The sequence below is a fragment of the Mercenaria mercenaria genome, chromosome 7, assembly GCF_021730395.1.
Source record: "Mercenaria mercenaria strain notata chromosome 7, MADL_Memer_1, whole genome shotgun sequence".
Taxonomy (NCBI): Eukaryota; Metazoa; Mollusca; class Bivalvia; order Venerida; family Veneridae; genus Mercenaria; species Mercenaria mercenaria.
This window is the reverse complement of record NC_069367.1, coordinates 56,751,350-56,773,283: the sequence shown is the minus strand read 5'-3', so window position 1 is coordinate 56,773,283 and position 21,934 is coordinate 56,751,350. Positions and strand designations below refer to the sequence as shown.

The following is a 21,934-nucleotide window of genomic DNA, read 5'->3' as shown; positions in this document are numbered from 1 at the left end:
TATACAAACATTGTAAGTAGATCTACAACAGTAGTAACCATGTTTTAAAAGAAGTCTAGAATTTGGTTGTCACAATCCCCGCATATGGTATTTGGTGCTCACCAGATTTTACATTAAAAATACATATCTAACAATACCTGCATATATATAATTTGCCATAATTTGTAACCGCTTAAGTTTTGTAAGGTTATCCTTCTTGTTTCATCACACTGTAATATCAAACGATAACAAACATTCAAACCCTTGCGACATATTTCATGAAAATCTACCTATTGCAAACCTGGCGCAGAAATTTACCACACGTCACAAAGATTAATTCACAACAATTAAGGCGTGCAAAAAGGAAAGTATGTCCCATGAAATAATATACATGTTCCTGATTTGGATTATAAGATAATACAATCATTATTATTATTGTTAACCGAATTATTCAACATTCACGCTCATTTGAAAACATAATAACATTAATGCAACAAAATTCTTGTTATTACAAGTAATAAACTGAAAAAACAAAACTATTGTAGCAAGAGAAAATTCTTTAAAGCACGCTTAAATGCAGACATATTATAATGAAGTTTTATGTAAGAAGGAAGTGAATTCCGTATGTGTGCAGCTTTGTAACTAAAGTAGTTCGTTTTAGGTTAAACAAAGAAAGATCCTTGTGTTCGGATGAACGCAGACTATAATGATCATTATGAGCAAAATGTAGTAAATCTGATATGTATGTAGGACAGTCTGTACTGTCTAGAAAGATCCGGATAACTGGATTGTCTGAATTTGCGATTAAGGTTTAGCAGTATATCACAAGACAACAGACTTTTTAACGAATGAACAACAACTTGACACACAACTTATCTGTCTAATACATGTTTTACTGTTCTGTCCCACAGAGTTGGATACTTACAATATTCTTAATGAGTTGTCCCCCTTTAAATACAAATGCCATTTGTAACGAAATAAATGTAAACAATTGTCAAAAACGATGTTTTACCTTGTTATGTAAAGTTTAAACACTCGCACGATGTTGCAAATGCATCAAAACGAAGACGTGTACAACAGCTTTTAAAAATGGTGAGTTTTTAAAGGCGCTGAACTGTCCAGAAGCGTGGCCCCTTCATGCAGTCCCTTTCCGGAATTCAATAAATATTTCAGTAAATTGGCAATGGCTTTGTAGAATAATTTAAATGTTTTATACGCTGTTAAATTTTCATGTAAAACAATGCTTTCTTTCTATGATTTGATGACGTTCGAACTTTTTTCTCCGAAACATGGACCTATACCTTAACATTACGATCAACATGACCGCCCAAAATCAAGGCACGTGACCTGTGCAGTGATAAAATATAAAACCGGAATTTCTAGTTTTATAGTTTCATACGACAGTGTGTAACATACAACAGGACTACGACGGACGATTTGCCTGCATTATCCTGAAATGTCGACATTCTACATTTTGATTGCAGTTTGGACATTTTCGTCAGGTGTTCATGGTAGGTCACTTTAAATTTTCTGTTTTACAAAATTTCAGAATTTCAATGTCAACATTAGGTTATCAAAATAGCATATTTCTCGATTCGAATTTCAGCTGTTAGCAAGTAAACAGGTCTAGGATTTCGTCGTTTTTACAGATATTCTGTAAATATACGGACACTATAAATTAAAAAAAATCATTCTACATGCGTAAATGGAAGGTTATGTGTAGTTTTCTGTCAGTTACTCAGTATTGATGACTTTGAATTTTCAGAAAATGTGAAAAAAAATAAAGTGACCCTATCTGTCATGTAATAAGTGAAACATTTCATTTTAACTTGCTGTTTTGATCTGTTGATTTAAATTGTAATTTTAACAAATCTTATATACCCAGTCTGTAAATTTATAGACTGAAAAGTCTTAAATTTATTGATTGTCCATATATTTACAAAATATCTGTAAAAACGATGAAATACTAGACCTGGTAAAAGTGAACTTGTCAAACTGAAAGAAAAACAGCAGAAACTGAAAAAAGCTATCAGGTTGTAGCTTTATTTGCTTGCTTATTGTGTTAGTAGACCATAGTCTAAATTCCTGTCTCAATATGATGAAAAATATGCTGGACAATCTCCGGGAAGTTTGTCTCACTAGACATTTTGTTCGACTGAACTACCTTAAAAAATGTTTTTACACAATAGAGAGAATACATACACACTTCAACACATCAAAACTGCTCATGTAACAGTGATTACAAAGGTCGTTTCTTATTGTACACGTGTTATTCAAAGACTGGATTCTTAATTAACTTCGTGAACATTGTTCTGATAATGCAGTTCTCATTAGATCACTACAAAATACAGCTATTCCAACAAATATAAATTGTTTTCATCTTTTAGGTTAAAACCGCAAAAGCGGATTGAAAAATTGGGCGCAGTCATTCGTCAAATTTTACATAACGGTGTAATGTTAAAGTCGCACCAAAAAATAACTGTTTTCTTTTGTATTTCCATGATGGTGATTATACATGATTTGCATGAAAAAAATGAGATATACAAGTATTTAGTTACAATTGACAGTGACATGTATAAGGCCAAGACAATGTGTGTAATGTCTTAACATTTTATTGAAGTACTGTAGCAATATGTACAGAAATCGGTGTATTTAGTTCAATTTCAATCACATTTTGTTTTTACATCTTTAGAAAATCGAAAGAAAAACTATGACACATTGGCAGTTTGAAGATAGCATTTTCTATAGATTTTTAGCGTAAAGCAACGTTTATATACTGTTAAATGTTAAAGGGGCATACCTTATAACTGAGTGAAATTATATATCTTTAGAAACCATGTGTAAATGCATAATTGAATCAGAAGGAACACACGCTATTTACCTTCATACTTGATTATTTTACACGCACTTGTATTTACACATAAGGCAACATCAACTCCAAAATTTCAGCGAAACATTCCAGCAATAATAAGTGAAATTCACGTTTTACTATTTATTAAGTTGTTGTTGTACAATTTGGATGGATAGCTATTTATTATAGACAGACGCTATGTAGGTGATTATTCGCCCAAAATGAAATAGTTCGGTATATGTTCTTCTTAAAAATGTTAAAGTTCTTCTTTTACGTAAGTCTAGCCCATAATATACGTTGCAAAATTTTAATCTGCTAGATGTAGGGTATGTCTCGTTAATTTTAATAAAAAAAGAGAGGGATCTAACATTTCTATTATCTATATTCTCTTTGTAAAAATTTGTGTTTTTAATGAAACAGACACTGTATTTCTCATTGGTATCATTAAAGTAAATTTTAATTAAGCCGATGGAGGGTTGCCTTGCCTAGCTCGTCAGTGTGTGTCAAGACACTTGATGGTTTTAGTCAGAGCAGAATTTCTAGTACATAATGTAACATTGATGCAAATGGTTTGAATGTTTTACTGTTTCATGGAAGTGACTTAAACTATTACAGCGGAGTGCTTTATTGCACATCAAATGTGGGTTTCAGCTTTTCTGTGCTTTCAGCGCTTTGATTTATTTATGGACCTCGAAAAATAAGGACGCTCCGGCGTTGACGTTGGTATCTCAGTTGCTCTATATATCTTTTCAACAACTATTCTTATTATCCTCAAACATTGCAAAGTATTGGTCTTGGTAAGGGAAAGGTAGTTTTTGGTAATTACGTGCAAATAAAATACTTTGATACCTCCATTCAAGTGAATTTTAGTTTTGAAAATACAAATGTATAATGATACCACATGGATTATTACTTTTATAATGATGTACACGTGTATACTAAATTATTAAGAAGTAGGAAAAACTTTATACAAATGTCTCCTTGTTTGCTTTTCATAAAATGTATTTCTATCGTCCATTGTCTATTTCAAAGAGAGTTATAAAACTTCTTTTTCATAAATATTTTGTCAGAATCTTTATGATTATTGTCTGTTTAACATTTATCTGTAAGTAGTCCTGGTGGTCAACGCAAGGGCATGTATACATTTGAAAAGAAAAAGAAAAAAAAGAGAAAAATTGTGAAGTGAAAGTGACATAATGAAACGTTTGTACTCGCCAACACGAAAACTCAATTTTTTAGAGGACGTTATTTCGGATGAAATGCGTGAGTTGTCGTGTTAGCGTTTGTAAAGTCAGGACAGTACGACAATACAACTCTTCAAAAATTGTTATTTGTCGAGTTGTCGAGCTGTCAGTGACATATTGTCATGTTCGCCCGGCCAACAGAACTCAAGATGCTTTTCGTAAAATAAGTATATGTTCCAAAGACGTTATCCAACAACAATATTGAATAGAGATCACTTTGTGATCAACTATGAATAAGTTATGCAAAAATCAAAGCCATAAAATTATAAAAGCTCATTGAAAATCTTACATAATTGAATGATGAATCAGCATCCGGTTTGTATTTTTGAAAATAGATTCAGTTGAAATACAACTGGTAATACGATCGCCGTCAAAGGTACACGCATCATGTATTTCAGGATTTACCTTATGTTTTGTGTTAAGGAGGTAGGTTACCTTGTTACCAGGGTACATTCAAATTAGTTAAACCGTAGCAATTGATTGTATTTCATGTAAGTTAATGTTTTATCTCCTACAATCTCAAGTTCGTTTATCTCTGTCCCTTTGAATATAAGTTTTATCCGGGTATGAATTACATAACCCTCCAAAGGTAATATATAGAAAGAAGGAAAATATGGATAATTAACACTTTTCATTGTATTTCGATTTCACCGTTGCGTAGCTGATAATTTTATTAGTATGCGCGCTAGCGTTCTAAAATAATCTTAAAATGTATATGTCTCGGGGCTCGTGCTTCCATAGTAACGCATTTTCTTCATTTTTAAACAACTATGTATGATAACGGGGTTTTCGACGACTTTAGTGCCATTCTGTTTACAATCAACGTGGAATATTAGGGTAATATTATTAGCGGAATACTCAACACTTTACTTGGTACCAGAGATGTTTAAAATATCTTGCTTTTTATCGTAATTTCTTTGAATTATCATGGCTAGTGTTGAAATACAGATAAAAACCTGAAGCTGTGTTCCTTAAATAGACCAGTGTCAACGCCTTTGAGTTTTACATTTAGATATATAGGTTACGGAATTGGTTTCCATGGTAACATTAATTTAATTCAAGAAATCACTATTTTCTACGGAAACTTTAACAATTTTAGATCATAGTTTAAGTATATAACTACCAAATTATCAGTGGAAACGGAAAAAAGGTATTACAAATCAAACGTTCCAATTTTTATTTGAAAATGGCCGTAATAAGTAACCTTTCAACCAGTTATATTCCCAATAACATAAGTTATCATCATCCATTTTCTTACATTCCTCATAACAATTCAATATAACTACACAAAAGCCGCAAAATATTGATCATAAAAATATTTTGGCAAATAAGGGCTGTTTAAAAATAGTTCAGTTAAAAAAATGCTCTGAATTACGTTCTTTCATGATGAAAGCTTTTAACTTTGCGCGGTTACTGACACGTAACGTCATTACGTCGATGACGTCACTTTATAAGGCAACAATGTTTTGTAGCGTTTCTGCGGTAATGTATTCATTATTTCCACATTAAGCATCAGATCAGACACAGGTTAATGATTTTTTTTTTCAGGAAAATAAATATACAAACACATGTAGTTTGTCGTAAACGTTGTCGTAAATCCTCACGTTAGCTTCCGGTTGGGCATGCATACATACAAATAACATTAATTAAGGTAACCTACCTACTTAAGGAGGTAGGTTACCTTACTACTTGTATGTGCGCATGCCTAACCGGAAGCTAACGTGGCGATTTACGGCGACGTTTACGACAAACTAAATATGTTTGTATAACTATTCTTCAGAAAAAAAAACATGAACCTGTCTCCGATCTGATGCTTAATGGTTTAATAATGCGAAAATACTGAATAAATTGCCGCAGAAACGCTTCAAAACATTGTTGCCGTAAAATGACGTTACGTGTCAGTCACCGCACAAAATTAATAGCTTATATTTTGAAAGTACATGTACGTAATTCTGTGCATTTTCTTTATTTGAACTATTTTCAAACAGCCATTATTTGCTAAAATATTTTTTATGAGTCTTTTACCTCTGAATAATAATCAATATTTTGCTTCTCTTATGTAGTTATATCGAAATGTTATGCGGAATGTAAGAAAATGGATGATGATAACCAATGTTATTTGGAATATAGTTGGGTGAAAGGTTAGTTGTTGCGACCATTTTCTAATTAAAAAAAACTGGCAGTTTGATTTGTGATACCTATTTTTCTGTTTGCGTTGATAATTTGTTACTTATATTCTAAAACTAAGCTCTAAAATTTTTCAGATTTTAGTAGAAAATTGTAGTTTCTTGAACTGAGTTGATGTTACCATGGAAACGAAGCCCGTGACCTTCAATGTGAAATTCAAAAGCGTTGACACTGGTCTAATTTAAGGAACACAGCTTCGGCTTTTTATTTTCATTTCAACAATATCCATGAGAATAATAGCAGCATGCAAAACGTATTTTCATGAAAAATGCCAGACGAAGGGTACTGCTGTAAGTATTTTAAGCTGTGAAATTTGTTTGAATAAATGCAAATAACACGAAAATATTACTTACGTTAAAAATTATATGTTTTAAAGCTACATTAACAAGAAAGGTAATCTTATTCAACTTTTTTTATAAGAAATTACGACAAAAAGCAAAATATAAGCTATTTTAAACATCTTTGTTGCCATGGTTACTTTAAACTTTAAGAAAAACAGGGTACCATGTAAAGCGCTTTGTATTTTGCTAATAATATTACCGAAATATTGCATGTTGGTCATGAACAGAATGGCACTGAAGCCGTCGAAAACCCCGTTTTTATACATAGTTGTTTAAAAATGAGAGAAAATGCGTTACCGTGGAAACACGAGCCCCGCGAAATATACATTTTAAGCTTATATTAGAAAGCTACCGCGCATACTAGTAAAATTATCAATTATGCAGACTTCTACGGATATCAATGAAACCAAATTACACTGAAAAGTGTTAAATATCCGTATTTTCCTTCTTCTTTCATACAAAATACCTTTGGAGGGTCATGTACTTCAAACCTGGATAAAAACTGAACCTGAATGGACAGAGATAAACGAAATTGAGATTGTAGCAGTTAAAACATCATATTACACGAAATAAAAAAAATTGCTACGGTTCAACTAATTTGAATTTACCCTGGTAACAAGGTAACCCACCTCCTTAATTAAGATAGTGGATGTGATGTCTATCGGCAAATTAGATATTCTCCGTATACGATTTCGGCAGTTCCAGCTTTTACGGAGTCATCCGCGTTGTCATCTGCATTTCCGACAGAAGAATGCCGAAATAACTATTTAAAGAGAATACGCATCCACACGGAAATTGCCGAATAACGGGGTCCATTACCTTAAGCGGTTCATAATGCTGAGAATGACAGATAGCAAAAAAAGAGTTAATATATTATGGGCTAGACATACATAAAAGAACTTATTACATTTTTCAAGAAGAACATATACCGAACTATTCCATTTTGGGCAAATAATCACCTATATAGCGTCTGTCTATAATAAATCGCTATCCACCAACAACAACTTGATTAATAGTAAAACGTGAAATTCACTTACTGTAAAAGCAGAAATTTTCGCGAGGCGAGGCCCTACATCTCGCGAAAAATTAATCCTCGCGTAAATATTCACCATTAGTATAATTAAAATTCAAGTATGATACCTTTTTTTACAATTTCGCGAATATTAAACCTCGCGAACATACTCAAAATTTTAAAATTTCCGGAATTTTGACCCAGCGAAAATATGTGCCTTTACAGTATTATTGCCGGAATGTTTAGTTGAAATTTTGAGAGTTGATGTTGTCTTATGAATAAATACAGGTGCGTGTAAAATAATCAAGAAAGAAGGTAAAATAGCGTGGTTTTCGCAGCGAATTCGCTTGCTGCTGCGGCGCCGTATGTGTTGCGTTCTTTAAGTACACTGCTTGGTGATATTGGATGTTTCTTTCATTTGTTCCTTTTGATTCAATGATTCATTTACACATGGTTTCTGAAGACATTTGATTGCACTCAGTTATAGGGTATGCCCCTTTAATCACTCATGTAGTGGTGTCTGTCCTTTCTCCCAGCAACGAAGTTATTGTTAAAGTACGTCTCATTTTCCTATCATCCGCCGCGAAATTGGGAGGGGGATATGATAATACAGTCCGTCCGTTATAGCATAGAGTTTGTACAATCCATTTTGAATACTATTCAATACACTTTGTAATTTCATTTTCCGTTACTAGTAACAAAAATGTAACTAAAATAATAACAAAAATCTTAACATTTGATAGTTAATAATAACTAATGCCCTCATTCTACACAAACGACCGACGAGTTGGCGGACTTCTGTTGCTTTGCTTTCTATTAAGCTGCCGCCAATACACAATTTGTCTGATTATAAGACTTAATTAAACTACATAACATATGCATTTTAATACTATCTTAAGACAAAAAGGAACACCCGGTAAAATATCATAGTCCCGTATAACGTCAATCAAACGGCCGCAATATACGTATCTAAATGACATGTCAACTGCTTTATTATCCCCCGCCGAAGGCGGTGGGATATAGTTTTGGCGTTGTCCGTCCTTCCATCCGTCCGTCCGTCCATCCGTCCGGAGTCATATCCAGGAAATGGTTTGGAATATTTAAATAAAACTTGGTATACATGTTCACCACTATAGGGAAATGCGGCCCGTCAAGTTTCAGTCAGATTGCCCAAGTAACACCAGAGTTATGGCCCTTAGTAGTTTCTAGTGTTAACTATATAGGGTTCTATAAATATGGCAATTTCTGCTTCATAACTTGTGACATATTTGACCTAGAACTATGAAACTTAAATTGAATTTAGATCACCATAATGTGGTAGTGCACACTTAATTTCGTCAGGATCTCTTCAGTAACTTCAGAGTTATTGCCCTTTAATTGTTTAAAAATCCACATATTTGTACATAACAAACTAACCAATTGGTAGAATTTCATTAAACGTCTTTCATTTTTTTCCATGAACATTTATTATCAACATGTGTAGTTGTGTACCCACATCTGTCACCCCTATCGCCCTAGGTCTAAGGTCAAGGTCACACTTAGAGGTCAAAGGTTGATACTTTGTCCGGAGCATTTCTTCTTCATGCATGGAGGGATTTTGATGTAACTTGGCACAAATGTTCACCACCGTGAGACGGAGTGTCATGTGCAAGAACCAGGTCCCTAGTTTTAGAATTACTTCCCTTTGTTGTTACTATAAATAGCTTATATTGTAACTTTTTTATTACTGGCCGTAGAGAAAAATCGAGACCATTTTTCTGGGTACAACATGCAATTTTTAGGTGTATTTTGACCTATCTTTACCTGGTAAGGATTGTTGTGTGGACTAATTTTTTTTTAAGATTAACTTCCCTTTGTTATGATGGGCGTATATTGTGGCATTCTGGCACTCATGTTTTTAAATCTGAAACCTTGCATGAATATTTATCAACATGCAAAGTTGTACCCTCCCCCCACCTCGCTCCTCCACCCAGTCACCTCCACCACCCCGAATTTTTTTTGAATTTTTTCTTTCCTTTAATTTTTCAAACCTTCCATGAATATTTATCAACATGTGAAGTTGTAAACCCCTACCCCTCACCACCATCAACGTTCCAGATTTCTTACTTGATTATACTCTCTTAAATATATTTCTTTGCCATTCCTCAACACAAACCCATTCGGCGGGGGATACAAATTCATCGAATTTGCTTGTTATTAATCGATTTTCTTTCATCATAAAAAATAACCGTTATTACTTACATAGATTCAAATGATTGAGCTGGCCGATTGTTAACTAATTAATAGGGTTTTATGACACTGTTGTCGAAGACCCGGGATGCATATATAATGTTTGAACTGTCCGTCGGTACGTCATTTTGTCCGTCACACTTTCTTGTGTACTCGACTTCTACAGTTTTCATCCGATTCAAATGAAACTTAATATACGTAATCAACATGAAGTGGGCTAACAACAATACAGCGGCAATTGAACCCTGTATACTCAATCCATCCAATTGAAATGAAACTTAGTATATGTCATTAACATGAAATGTGCATAACGCAAATTCCTGATATTTTTATATCTGATCATGTTTCCTTGATTAATGCCCCTTTTTTGCTCACCTGTCACGTAGTAACAAGGTGAGCTTTTGTGATCGCCTTCCGTCTGTCAAAACTTGCAAACAACTTGTACTGGCATAATATCTCGATTCCTTTCGAAAACTCATGGGTTCTAGAGTTATTGCCCTTAAAGGGCCAAAATTTGCTATTTCGGCTTGTGAACACGATAGAGACCACATCTTGCAATCCACTTTAATCACACTTGCACACAACTTGTACTTGCGTAATATCTCGGATCCGTTCGAAAACTGGCCAGATCCCGTCATGGGTTCCAGAGTTATGGCCCCTTAAAGGCCCAAAATTTGCTATTTTGGCTTTTGCAGCCATATAGAGACTTCGTTTATGGTTTGATTTGATACAAACTTTCAAAATATTTTTAACAACAATAGATCTTGGATTCCATGATGAATCCGTCAGATCCAATCATAAGTTCCGGAGTTACGACCGCTGATTGACCCCTGAAATAGCCAAAATTTGTTAATTTTTACCTTGTGAACACGATAGAAGTGACATTTTATATTCGATTTTAATTACATTTACACACTTAAGTCACAGTATGATCTCGATTCCTTTTGAAAATCAGCTAGATTCCATCATGGGTTCTAAAGTTACTGCGCCTGAAAGGGGAAATTCTATTTTGGCCCTTTCAGCCATATAGAGGTTTCATTTATGCTTTGATTTGAAACAAACTTGCACAGAATGTTTATCTTGATAATCTCTAGGCCAAGGTTGAAACTGGGTCATGTGGGGTCAAAAACTAGGTCACCAGATCAAATCAAAGGAATAGCTTGTTAACACCCTAGAGGCCACATTTACGTCCCTACCTTCATGACACTTGGTCAGAATGTTATCTTGATGATTCCTAGGCCAAGTTCAAAACTGGATCATATGGGGTCAAAAACTAGGTCAACCGGTCAAATCAAAGGAAAAGCTTGTTAAAACACTTGAGGCCACATTTATGATCCTGTCTTCATGAAACTTGGTCAGAATGTTTATCTTGATGATTCCTAGGCCAAGTAAAAAACTGGGTCATGTGAGGTCAAAAACTAGGTCACCCGTTCAAATCAAAGGAAAAGCTTGTTAACACTCTAGAAGCCATATGTAAGACCCGTTCTTCTTGAAATTTGGTAAGAATGTTTATCTTGATTCCTAGGCCAGGTTCGAAACTGGGTCATTTGGGATCAAAAACTAGGTTACCCGCTCAAATCAAAGGAAAAGCTTGTTAACACTGAAGAGGCCACATTTATGACCCTATCTTCATGAAACTTGGTCAGAATGTTTATCTTGATGATTTCAAGGCCAAGTTTAACAGATGAGCCTTGTTTAACTTAAAGATGCGCGAAAGAATAACTATATTCTTTTGTATTTCCATGGTTGTAGTTATACATGATTTGCATGAAAAAAAAAGAGAAATGCAAGTATCTCGTTACAAATTGGCAGTGACATATAAGGCCAATTTGTTGTGTAAATATATTATTTGATGTATATTCGATCCAAATTTAATATTTAAAAAGATGAACAATTACTTCAAATAGTTTATGTAAACATAAAATAAATAGAGGATATTTGTTTGTTTTGAGTGAATATGGTATATATCTCACTGAGAAGTGAGAAAATTTCAAATATTTTCACGAGCGCGTAGCGCGAGTGAAAATGTGAAAATTTTCTCACTTCGAGGTGAGATATATTCCATATTCACGAAAAACAAACAAATTTTCTTTTTATTTTATGCTCAATTACGTTGAGAAATGCATTTTGCAACTGTTTTAATCTCAGCGCGGGAAACAGACACGCGTAAACAGACATGACGTCAAACGTGCTGTGACGTTATAAAGACGCATGCAGCATCAAGTTCCATTTTGTTTTATATTTTGCTGCATAACGGTATGGAATTCTCTTTAAGTAAAATAATTTGAATCGAGAAATATATTATAAAGAACAAAGTGCGACTATAATTTTCATCCTGTTTTAAGCAAATAATTTAAAATTCATACACAATGTATGAGGGGGCGGAGCTCATATCTCTCACAGTGTGAAAATATAGATTTCATATTTTCACAGTGTGAGCGATGAGATATGAAAATATTTAACTGATAGAATACAGTATTTCATTAGTTAGCATAAAATAAACAAGTTTATATATATTAACAGTACTATGAATTAGGTTTAAATAGTACACACTGTATAGGTAAACACAGTATAAATGTGTACTACTACCACTGAAATACCACTGAAAAAACTGGCTGTTTTTTTTTTTTTTATAACAATCAACTATCACTGCATGACTTTTAATTATGAACGTAGTTTTATATGCAAATTTAATCTATTTATTTAGTACAGTGAAATACAGTTAATGAGGATTTTATACCTTTGAAGTAAATATCTCAAGATAAAATATTTTAGTGATATCTTTAAATTAATTCGGATATCTTTAAATTAATTTAGCAATATTCACGGTACTTGATGTATTAAGCTGACTTTTGACCACACTATGTGTCTACACTGTAAGATGTTTTCAAAACGATAATCAAAAGAGATTGACTGAATAAGGTGTTTAAAGAAGTTGTGAAAACATTAATTCAGGGAGAGCCTAACTTGAATTGTCCACCTGTCATCTTGGGAATAGAAGTTCAAGTGGGAGGAAAAAGTAGTTCACTAGGTTGTGGTGGGTCTTTCAATTAACAATATACCAACTACACATGTACCTCAGTGGCGTAGCTCCTACTAACGGGAGCGTACCTGGATGGTTTTGAACTGTACGCTAGATATGAGCAGCATAGTTACGAACGAAGCAGCGATGCTGCGAGTATGATGTAGGTGAGGGAGGGGGTCTCCATCTCCCAGAAAATTGAGATTTAGTGAATGTTTTAGGCAAGAGATGCGTTCTCTTGCTATATTCCAGCGTTAATCTATTTTGTTTGTCACATTTGTACTACATATTGCGGAGGTAATCATTTAAAATCAAAGTTTAGCACACCGCTCATGCTTAATGGCAGGGATCGTGACATTGTCTAAAAGCAAAAACTGCAACTTGAGCAGCCCAGGATATTTTAAGGAATACAACCATTTTTCGTATACTTTATTTACAATGAAGAGTTCTAATTAACTTGACCATAAAATTGTGTATCGGTCTAGCACGGCTGAGACCTGAGACATAGAACGTTGAAGAATCAGAGTTCTGTGAATTGCTCTACACAATATACTCCCTGTTTTCGTACATTAGACATCAACAGTAACAGTAGATATATGGTTATGTTTCAAAATATTTGTGTCACTGAAACACTGTGACATTCTATGATATATTTTATTGTACAACTGCCAAGACCGCTCACGCCAAAGGGGCCTAACACTATGGCAGTTTGGGTAACTGCATCTAACTGCTACACACGTGAAAAATCGAATATTCGAACCGTGTGCAAAGCTGTTATTATGATTATTTATTTATTTATTTATTTAATATCCTCCACAACGTCAAGATTACATAGGCAATGAATGGAACGTTACCTAGAACATTAAAGGTATACATAGAGGATATTTGTTTGTTTTGAGTGAATATGGAATATATCTCACTGAGAAGTGAGAAAATTTCAAATATTTTCACGAGCGCGTAGCGCGAGTGGAAATGTGAAAATTTTCTCACTTTGAGGTGAGATATATTCCATATTCACGAAAAACAAACACATTTTCTTTTTATTTTATGCTCAATTACGTTGAGAAATGCATTTTGCAACTGTTTTAATCTCAGCGCGGGAAACAGACGCGCGTAAACAGACATGACGTCAGACGTGCTGTGACGTTATAAAGACGCACGCAACATAAAGTTCCATTTTGTTTTATATTTTTCTGCATAACGGTATGAAATTCTCTTTAAGTAAAAAAATTTGAATCGAGAAATATATTATAAAGAACAAAGTGCGACTATAATTTTCTTCCTGTTTTAAGCAAATAATTTAAAATTCATACACAATGTATGAGGGGGCGGAGCTCATATCTCTCACAGTGTGAAAATATAGATTTCATATTTTCACAGTGTGAGCGATGAGATATGAAAATATTTAACTGATAGAATACGGTATTTCATTAGTTAGCATAAAATAATAGGTTTTTTTTTTTTGTTTTTATCGTATTCGAAATCTTCGTCATTAATTAATGCATTTCGTCTGCATCCGCATTTTGGTAAGTTTTGATACCTCGCACTTTAAAGGTATACTAGGTTTTTTTTTAGTTTTGTTGTAATCGTATTTGAAATCTTCGTCAGTGTTTAATTTAATGCATTGCGTCTGCATCAACATTTTGGCAAGTTTTTGATTAATGTATCTATGCACACATTGCAAACGTTTCAAGTTTTCTCACGGGAAATTTAACATTTTTTAGTCATTAAACATCTAATTTTGGCAAATGCAAATTTAAACTGCGCAAATTGCTAAAAGTACTTCTGTATTCAGATCTGGATATAGATTGATAGATGTTATTGCAACCATTAATAAAGTCTTCAATATCACGTAAGCAGTCACGTTTTACTTACTCGAGATAACGGAAGACTATCACTTTTATTCTCCCACTGCTCTGTTTTATTGCATCTTATTGATACTTGAATAGCAGTCAGGCGGGTGATCCTTTGTGCAAACAGATTCCGACATGCCCAAATTGAGTATACCGAGGTTCAACGGGCAAAGTGATATGTAGGTATGTTTGTAGAAACGAGCGCTCGGTAGTTGCCGTAGAAACTTGCATGCACAACAGAATCTCGCTTTTGACTGAGTATCGCAACTAGGGGTTTGTGGCAAAATGTTTCGCCTGAAGTGGTGGTCTAAATCTAAAACATCCAGTTTATATACATGTACCGGTATGCTGAGATTTAGTGTCAATTAAATATAAATCATTGGCTAAACTTTTTGTAATAGCAGCAAATATTTATAGTGTGTTTAGCTATACATGCATTACGTCTTATTTTAAACCTAGGGCATATAGTACTGTTAATACAGATAAACCTGTTACTTTATGTTTACCTCAACTAAATGAAGTAACTGTTCATATTTTCAAATATGAAAGTCTTTAGCTTGTATCCGCTTGTATCTTTGTATGTTCGAAACCTTGCACGAGGTGTCTATTTTTTTCATTTTTCATTGTGAGGAAACCATCAGGTTGGCTTTCTGAACAATTTATGGCTTTATCCAGATATCAGTTCATGGCCTAAAGTTACCTCCGAAGGAGGCATGCGGGGTCTTCCTCCCAACATTAAACAATGTTAAAAGCTGGACAGTTCTTTTGAGACATAAACACGTACTTGTAAAAATTACAGTACTAGCTCTAGAGGTATTTGAGCAAAGGGGAATAAAAACCTGATGTAAAGTCAATTTTTGTGGAAAACTGCATGATTTAAAAGAAATTTACTGATGAGAAGGGGCCTATCAGCGGCCCCTATTATGAAGGGGGAAAAGCCCTGGTTTAATTCTACCCCTACACCTCGGTGCCTCTCAATAATCCGTGGCCCGCCCGCTTAGCTCAGTAGGTAAGAGCGTTGGTCTACGGATCGCAGGGTCGTGAGTTCGATCCTCGGGCGGGGCGTATGTTCTCCGTGACTATTTGATAAACGACATTGTGTCTGAAATCATTAGTCCTCCACCTCTGATTCATGTGGGGAAGTTGGCAGTTACTTGCGGAGAACAGGTTTCTACTGGTACAGAATCCAGGAACACTGGTTAGGTTAACTGCCCGCCGTTACATGACTGAAATACTGTTGAAAAACGGCGTTAAACCCAAAACAAAACAAAACAAAAACAATAACCCGTGAATCTAATGCATATTGAAAACATAAACTGTTTCAAGTTTATTAAAGTTTGAAAGTATTGTTTTTGATTAAAGAAGACTAGACTGTGCTGTAAAATCTGTTTCATAGTACAAAATGCATATCTTGAAGTGCGTATACAGCTTATTTTTCTGTCGAATAATTATTGAAATGTGCATCTGTTTGATAAATAATGATTTACTACATTTTGTCGGTGAATAAATATAATCAGAACTTCGGATGCTTAGTAATTAAATCAGGAGTGTGTAGCATGAGTGATTTAATTATTCGCATCATTTTATACATCATTCTAACACGATCCGCTTCATTTTCCAAGAAGGCAGAAAGCAGTGAATTATTATACAACAAATCACTGTTCTGACGTCACAATTATTACGTCATGGCGTCAAACGGCATAGTGGCGCGCTCGAAAAGAAACCGATTGAAAACGGGCAAATACGTAATGAATGTCGTCAAGGATGTACTTTAAATCCTTGGTATCGTGTTAGAATCGAAAAAATATATCCCATTTAGTGATTTGCTCTTGAATAAATCATTGTTTGTCGTTCAGATGCGTATTATAATATCACTCGGGCTGCGCCCTCGTGATATAGGCCTAATTCCTTCGCATCTGAACTCCAAACAATGATTTATTCAACGACAAATCACTGTATGAGATATATTATTTCTTAAACAAAATACAGGAACATATTTTTTATCAGTCACACTGTGAGTGATATAGGTTTGCTATTTCTTTTATTAGCATTCAGCAAAAAATAAACAGAATTGTTTGTTGTGAATGGATATGGAATATCACATCGAGAACTGATACAATAACTCGCGCTACCTGCTCATGAAAATACTTAATTGCATCAACTGTCAATGTGATATATTCCACATCCACTCAAAACAAATAAATTCTGTTTATTTTGTTTTGCTGAATGCTAATAAAAGAAATAGAGAACCTATATCACTCACAGTGTGACTGATATGGAACTGATAATACTGATGTTGGGTCAGTTATACTTAGTTATGATAACTTAGTCATAAACTGAACTTTGATCGTTTTTTGTGTGTTTTTATTGAATTAAACTCCCCAGCTTAGCATTGGTTTTATTCCGCCAGAACGGCTCAGAATGCCCCATACACACTCTAAGTTTTTCCAAATTTTCGTGGGGAGGATACCCCAATACCCCACTACCAAAGTCGCTTCTTCGACGCATCGGGTCTGCAATTTATAAAATGCCAACTACGCCCCTGTACCTCGTGTACTCAGTTTCTCCAACAGCATCCATCCACAGAACTTGATATGGTTATAAACATCAAGTGGACATGTGCATATTCTTCGGAATTTTATGTCTATTTACTTTTTCTTTAGGCTTTATGTAATATTTTATAAGGTATTTTCAGAGGGCATGTGTCATACAATGCTTACATTATTCTTGTTTTTAAAGAAAATGTAAAAAATTCTTTACACCGTCCGTCTGTCGTCTGTTTCTGTTTCCATCTCGTATAATTGTCCGGACGATAACTTAATGCAATTAGACGGAGATCAAAGTAAAAGAACCGTAACTCTATCTTGACCAATTTTCGAATTATCTCTCTTTAAGTTAACTTTCTTTTGTCCGGACCACTGAAGGGAATATAAAGAACCATCATATCATGATAGACGTCAATTACACGGAATACAGAGTAAACGAACCGTAAAATTTGTACTCAAACATTTCTGCAGTAAGAACAGTGTGCAATTGCTGAAGGATCAGTAGATGTGCAAATTGATAATTTCAGCTTCCTTCGTTATTGTAAGTGTTCCGTTTGGACAATCATGACTTTTTATTGAATCCTAAACCGCGATGCACGATGGTACGATGACGAAAACGCGATGGTGCGATGATGAAAACGCGATATTACATCGACATTTCACCATCGTACCATCGCGATTTCATCATCATGTCATCGAGTTTTCAACATCGTACCATCGTTGTTTCATCATCGTGCCATCGCACCATCGCGTTTTCGTCATCGTACCATCGTGCATCGCGGTTTAGGATTCAATAAAATGTCACGATTGTCCAAACGGAACACCGTATTATTGATATAACCCCGCACAACGATGGGGATGATTGCTCTAGTTTGTCTAAATGTATTTCTGTTGTTGTTTTCAGGTGAAGAAGGCTTCTACAACATTGCGCATATGACAAACACACCAGCAAGTGTAGACTGGGCCCTTGATAAGGGAGCGAACGGTGTAGAGATAGACTTGACCTTTGACACTTCTACAGGGACCCCAATGGTATTTCGTCATAGTGTAGCAGGGGAGGCATGTGATTGCACGTGTATGTGTCCAGCCCCGGTCTGGGAACTGTGCCGTGTGTTATACCCAAACAGCGTCTGTGCCAAACTTTTAGATGACGTCAGTGGAATTTCACCGTGTAGAGCCGAATCACCTTTAGCAACAATGTTGACTTTCCTGGCAAAAAAGTCAAGTCTGGCTTTGATTTACATTGACAATAAGATCAAAAGTGAAGATATGGACTCTCGCAAAATGAAAATTGCTGGTGAGGCTGTTGTGTCGACTATAATTACGAACCTGTTTGAGAAAGGGTACGGCGGGAAAGTGCTTGTAGGCTCCTCAAAACTAGAAACTTTTCCATTTTTAAAGGCTGCTGTAGGCGCAATTCAGAGTTCAAAGTTTAGAAATCGTGTTTATTTTGCCCTTGACCAAGAGAATGTAGAAAAAGCTTTGCGAAAGCTACACACATTACCGACACGGAACATTGTGTACGGGACGGGGTTGACCGCCTGCTTACCTATGCGTGTAAAAGATACTCTGCAACTTGCTGCAGTAAATAAAGCTAAAGGTGTGACGGGCCTCACGTACGTTTGGACCATTGATAAATATTCCTCAATAAAAGAGAATCTTCCATATGTACAAGCAGTTTTGTCCAACTACCCAGGAATTGTAAATCAGGTGCTGCAAGATAATGGAATACAACTGGCAAGCCAGTCAAGTTCGATACCCGTGGCGTCCAGCAGTGACGTCATCACCAGCTTGACCGGTCTAGATTGCGACTGCGATTATCATCCCGGCGGATGTTCCATCAGTAAACCAGCTTCATCGGGCCTGGCATGCCACTGCGAGTACAAGGGCTTTTGGACTTGCGGTGGAAGTGTATCTCAATGTTCAAACCCCGACTCTTATTACTGCACCAACCCCGATTATTCCGTGGCCTCGTGTTTGCTAGGTTATGGTGACTGCGAAGGCTATAAAACAGCCACGTGTGATTGCGACTATTCCAGCGGGGGTTGCACCATCAGCAAAGTACCACCTCCAAATACGGCATGCCGCTGTTCATACAAGGGAGGTTGGACATGTGGCGGCAGCGTAACAAAATGTAAATATTTTAAGAGCAGGTACTGCAAGAACCCAGACTATTCAATTAACACGTGCAATATGGGTGGCGGAGACTGCGGCGGATATTGATTTTGTCGCAGATACCGTGGAAATATTCTTGTTGAATTAACAAAATGTCAGCTTTTAGGTTGGTTTTCAATTTCAGATCTTAGACTAGCATTTGAAATCAGATTTCAAACTGACATTCGATTATCAAACTCTACATTTTTCGTAATTTTACCTTATTACACATGTGTTCATATTCATATTTCAACTGTCAGTTTGGAAATGTTCTACAGTGTTGACATGTCAGACAACAAATTTTGTTAGAAGATACGTGACCGCTACTTTTCTTTGTGTTTTGTTGACTGAATGTGCTTTAAATGTCTTTTATGAACTTAAGGTTAGAAACTGTTTGCTAAAATGTGTGCACCGGCTCCTCACAGAAAATTGTTCATTTACTATGATAGAACATACAACAATATTATTTACTACTGTGATGCTGTCATCCTTGTGTTTTGCTAATTACTAGTACATGAAAACAAGCCACCACATTACGGAAAGTCCGAAAGCGTTAAATCAACTTTCACCGATTGATATTGTTTCAAGCTGGGTCGTAGTTTTTTGGAGATACTAACTTTTGATAACTTAATGTATATGACTAAACTTAAGGCCGGAATAATTATTGTTACTGTTACTTAATGGGAAAAAATAGAAATTCTTGAAAAGCAGTCTCCCACCTCTCCGCCCTATCTATTCATTTTGCAAGAACGTTCAACACAAAATGTGGGACAACGGTAAGAACCGCACCCCCGTTAAAAAACATAAAAAGTTGTCGGCTAAAGATAAACAACACGTTTGAACAGATCTTTCTCTGGAATAATACGTAAATTGCCTCGTTATTAGAATAGAAAATACTGTCTTTAAACTGGATTTTGCCGTTCATTTACCTGTCAGCGCGAAATCGGATTAAGGTCAGGGCAGGGACAACATTTGAACGTTTATGTGAACAGATTTATAAAGTATCTCACTTTAGTTTTTAAGTATTGTTTAAAATTAGAATACAGTCAGGAAGCACGCGGAACATATGCAAGTACCATCTGTTTCAAAGTAACATAAAGAGCTTTTCAAGATTCTGAAAATATAAAAGCAATATTTTTGCTATTTCTTTACCATTTCAACATTCATATTTTTGTGATATATAAACACGAGACTTGCAGAAGATTTTTGAAATTGTAAATCAATATTTTGAAAAAAATGCTCCTGGTATTCACAACAGGTAGAAACATAAAAGAGTGCATATTTGTGCCTATTGTCCTACTGATTTTCATTTGGAAATACGTATTTGTGATGATTTTGTAATTACCCTATGAATCGAAACAAGTTTCCGCTAGGTGAAGCGTCGATAGCACACTTGTTTATCAGCTTTCGGACACTGCCCATACAATACATAAACTTGTTTTTATCTATTTGTTGACGACGTATTATAAAACTGCAAAATCATGATAGGGAAATGATAGTTTCTGAAATATATCTAAATATATCGTAGCGTATGACTATAAGAATCTTTCACTGGCTGTTGGTAAAGATCGGAATATCCGACACGAGAGTGTTTAGGCGGTAACGAGCCTAAACGGGCATGGTGGGTGGGTATTTTAAAATAAAATTTTATATCAAAGTTTAAAGTATAAGCCATTGTCTACCTCTTTTCGAAAAGAGCATGTTTGTGTTTAATCAGGGTCCATCCGGCCATAACAGCCACAATACAGCAATTAAGCTATGTAAGAGTACGGACCCCGGCACGTTACTAGGCATGCTGTTAAAGAGAATTTTTGAAGTCAAATGGTGAAGAGAATTCATCTCTACACAATATCCGTAGAGTATTAGCAAACAAAATCCAAGTAATTTTGAAGCAAAAAAAATGGTCACAGTCACGACCAATGAGATCATAAACGACAGAGACCCAAGACGTGGTTGCTAGACAAATTACCGGAAATATCGCAAGGCCGCGCTAATAAGGGCGGTTGGAGCCGCAAGACGCTGGCTGGTGGCTTCGTCGTGGAGTAGGTTGGTAGCTCGGGTTCTTCTCTGCATACCGTCTGTCTGCAAGCCGTCACAAAGAAGGGAGCTTCTTTCGCACACAAACGGTCACTTTTCCGGCTTCAGTCAGGACACTGACAGAACAAGGCCAATATAATTATGACCTAATTCCGTCAATGCAATATGTCTTCTCGAGACGTGCACTCACCGGCGGGTCGGAGAATTTTTTTCCAGAAACGGCCCTTTATATAGTGTCTAAAGTACTTGATCACGTGATCATATGCTAACGTTTAAAGGTCATTTCAGTCGGTTAATTCAAAACTGAATATTACTACGCTCTTTTATATGGTGACATATTTCTGCATTCACTTAAGCAGATAGTTTTCGCGAAAATCCGTAGTTTTCGCGAAAATGCGTACAGTTTTCGTGAAAGTTTACAAACTTTTCACGAAAAGAATCTTTTGTTTTAATGGAAAAAATTCACGATAGTGCCAACT

General features: G+C 35.4%; 2 protein-coding genes across 2 annotated transcripts in view; one reads left to right on the top strand and one right to left on the bottom strand.

Annotated features, from left to right (window-relative positions):
• The window catches only part of LOC123554105 (dermonecrotic toxin LdSicTox-alphaIB3b-like), a 107,845-nt gene that overhangs the window by 18,398 nt on the left and 67,513 nt on the right, over positions 1-21,934 (bottom strand). The window lies entirely within an intron of this gene.
• On the top strand, positions 1,393-21,007 carry LOC128558620 (dermonecrotic toxin LamSicTox-alphaIV1ii-like). The gene is made up of 2 exons (XM_053548471.1): positions 1,393-1,490; positions 18,169-21,007. The coding sequence occupies exons 1-2, from the start codon at positions 1,436-1,438 to the stop codon at positions 19,485-19,487; spliced, it is 1,374 nt and encodes a 457-aa protein (XP_053404446.1). The 5' UTR covers positions 1,393-1,435; the 3' UTR covers positions 19,488-21,007.

What these genes read in the sequence shown, in the direction of transcription:
- LOC128558620 (XM_053548471.1), top strand. Translation starts at nt 1,436, where the DNA reads ATGTCGACATTCTACATTTTGATTGCAGTTTGGACATTTTCGTCAGGT. An exon ending in ATTTTCGTCAGGTGTTCATG is followed by an intron (nt 1,491 to 18,168) that starts GTAGGTCACTTT and finishes TGTTGTTTTCAG; the next exon opens with GTGAAGAAGGCTTCTACAAC.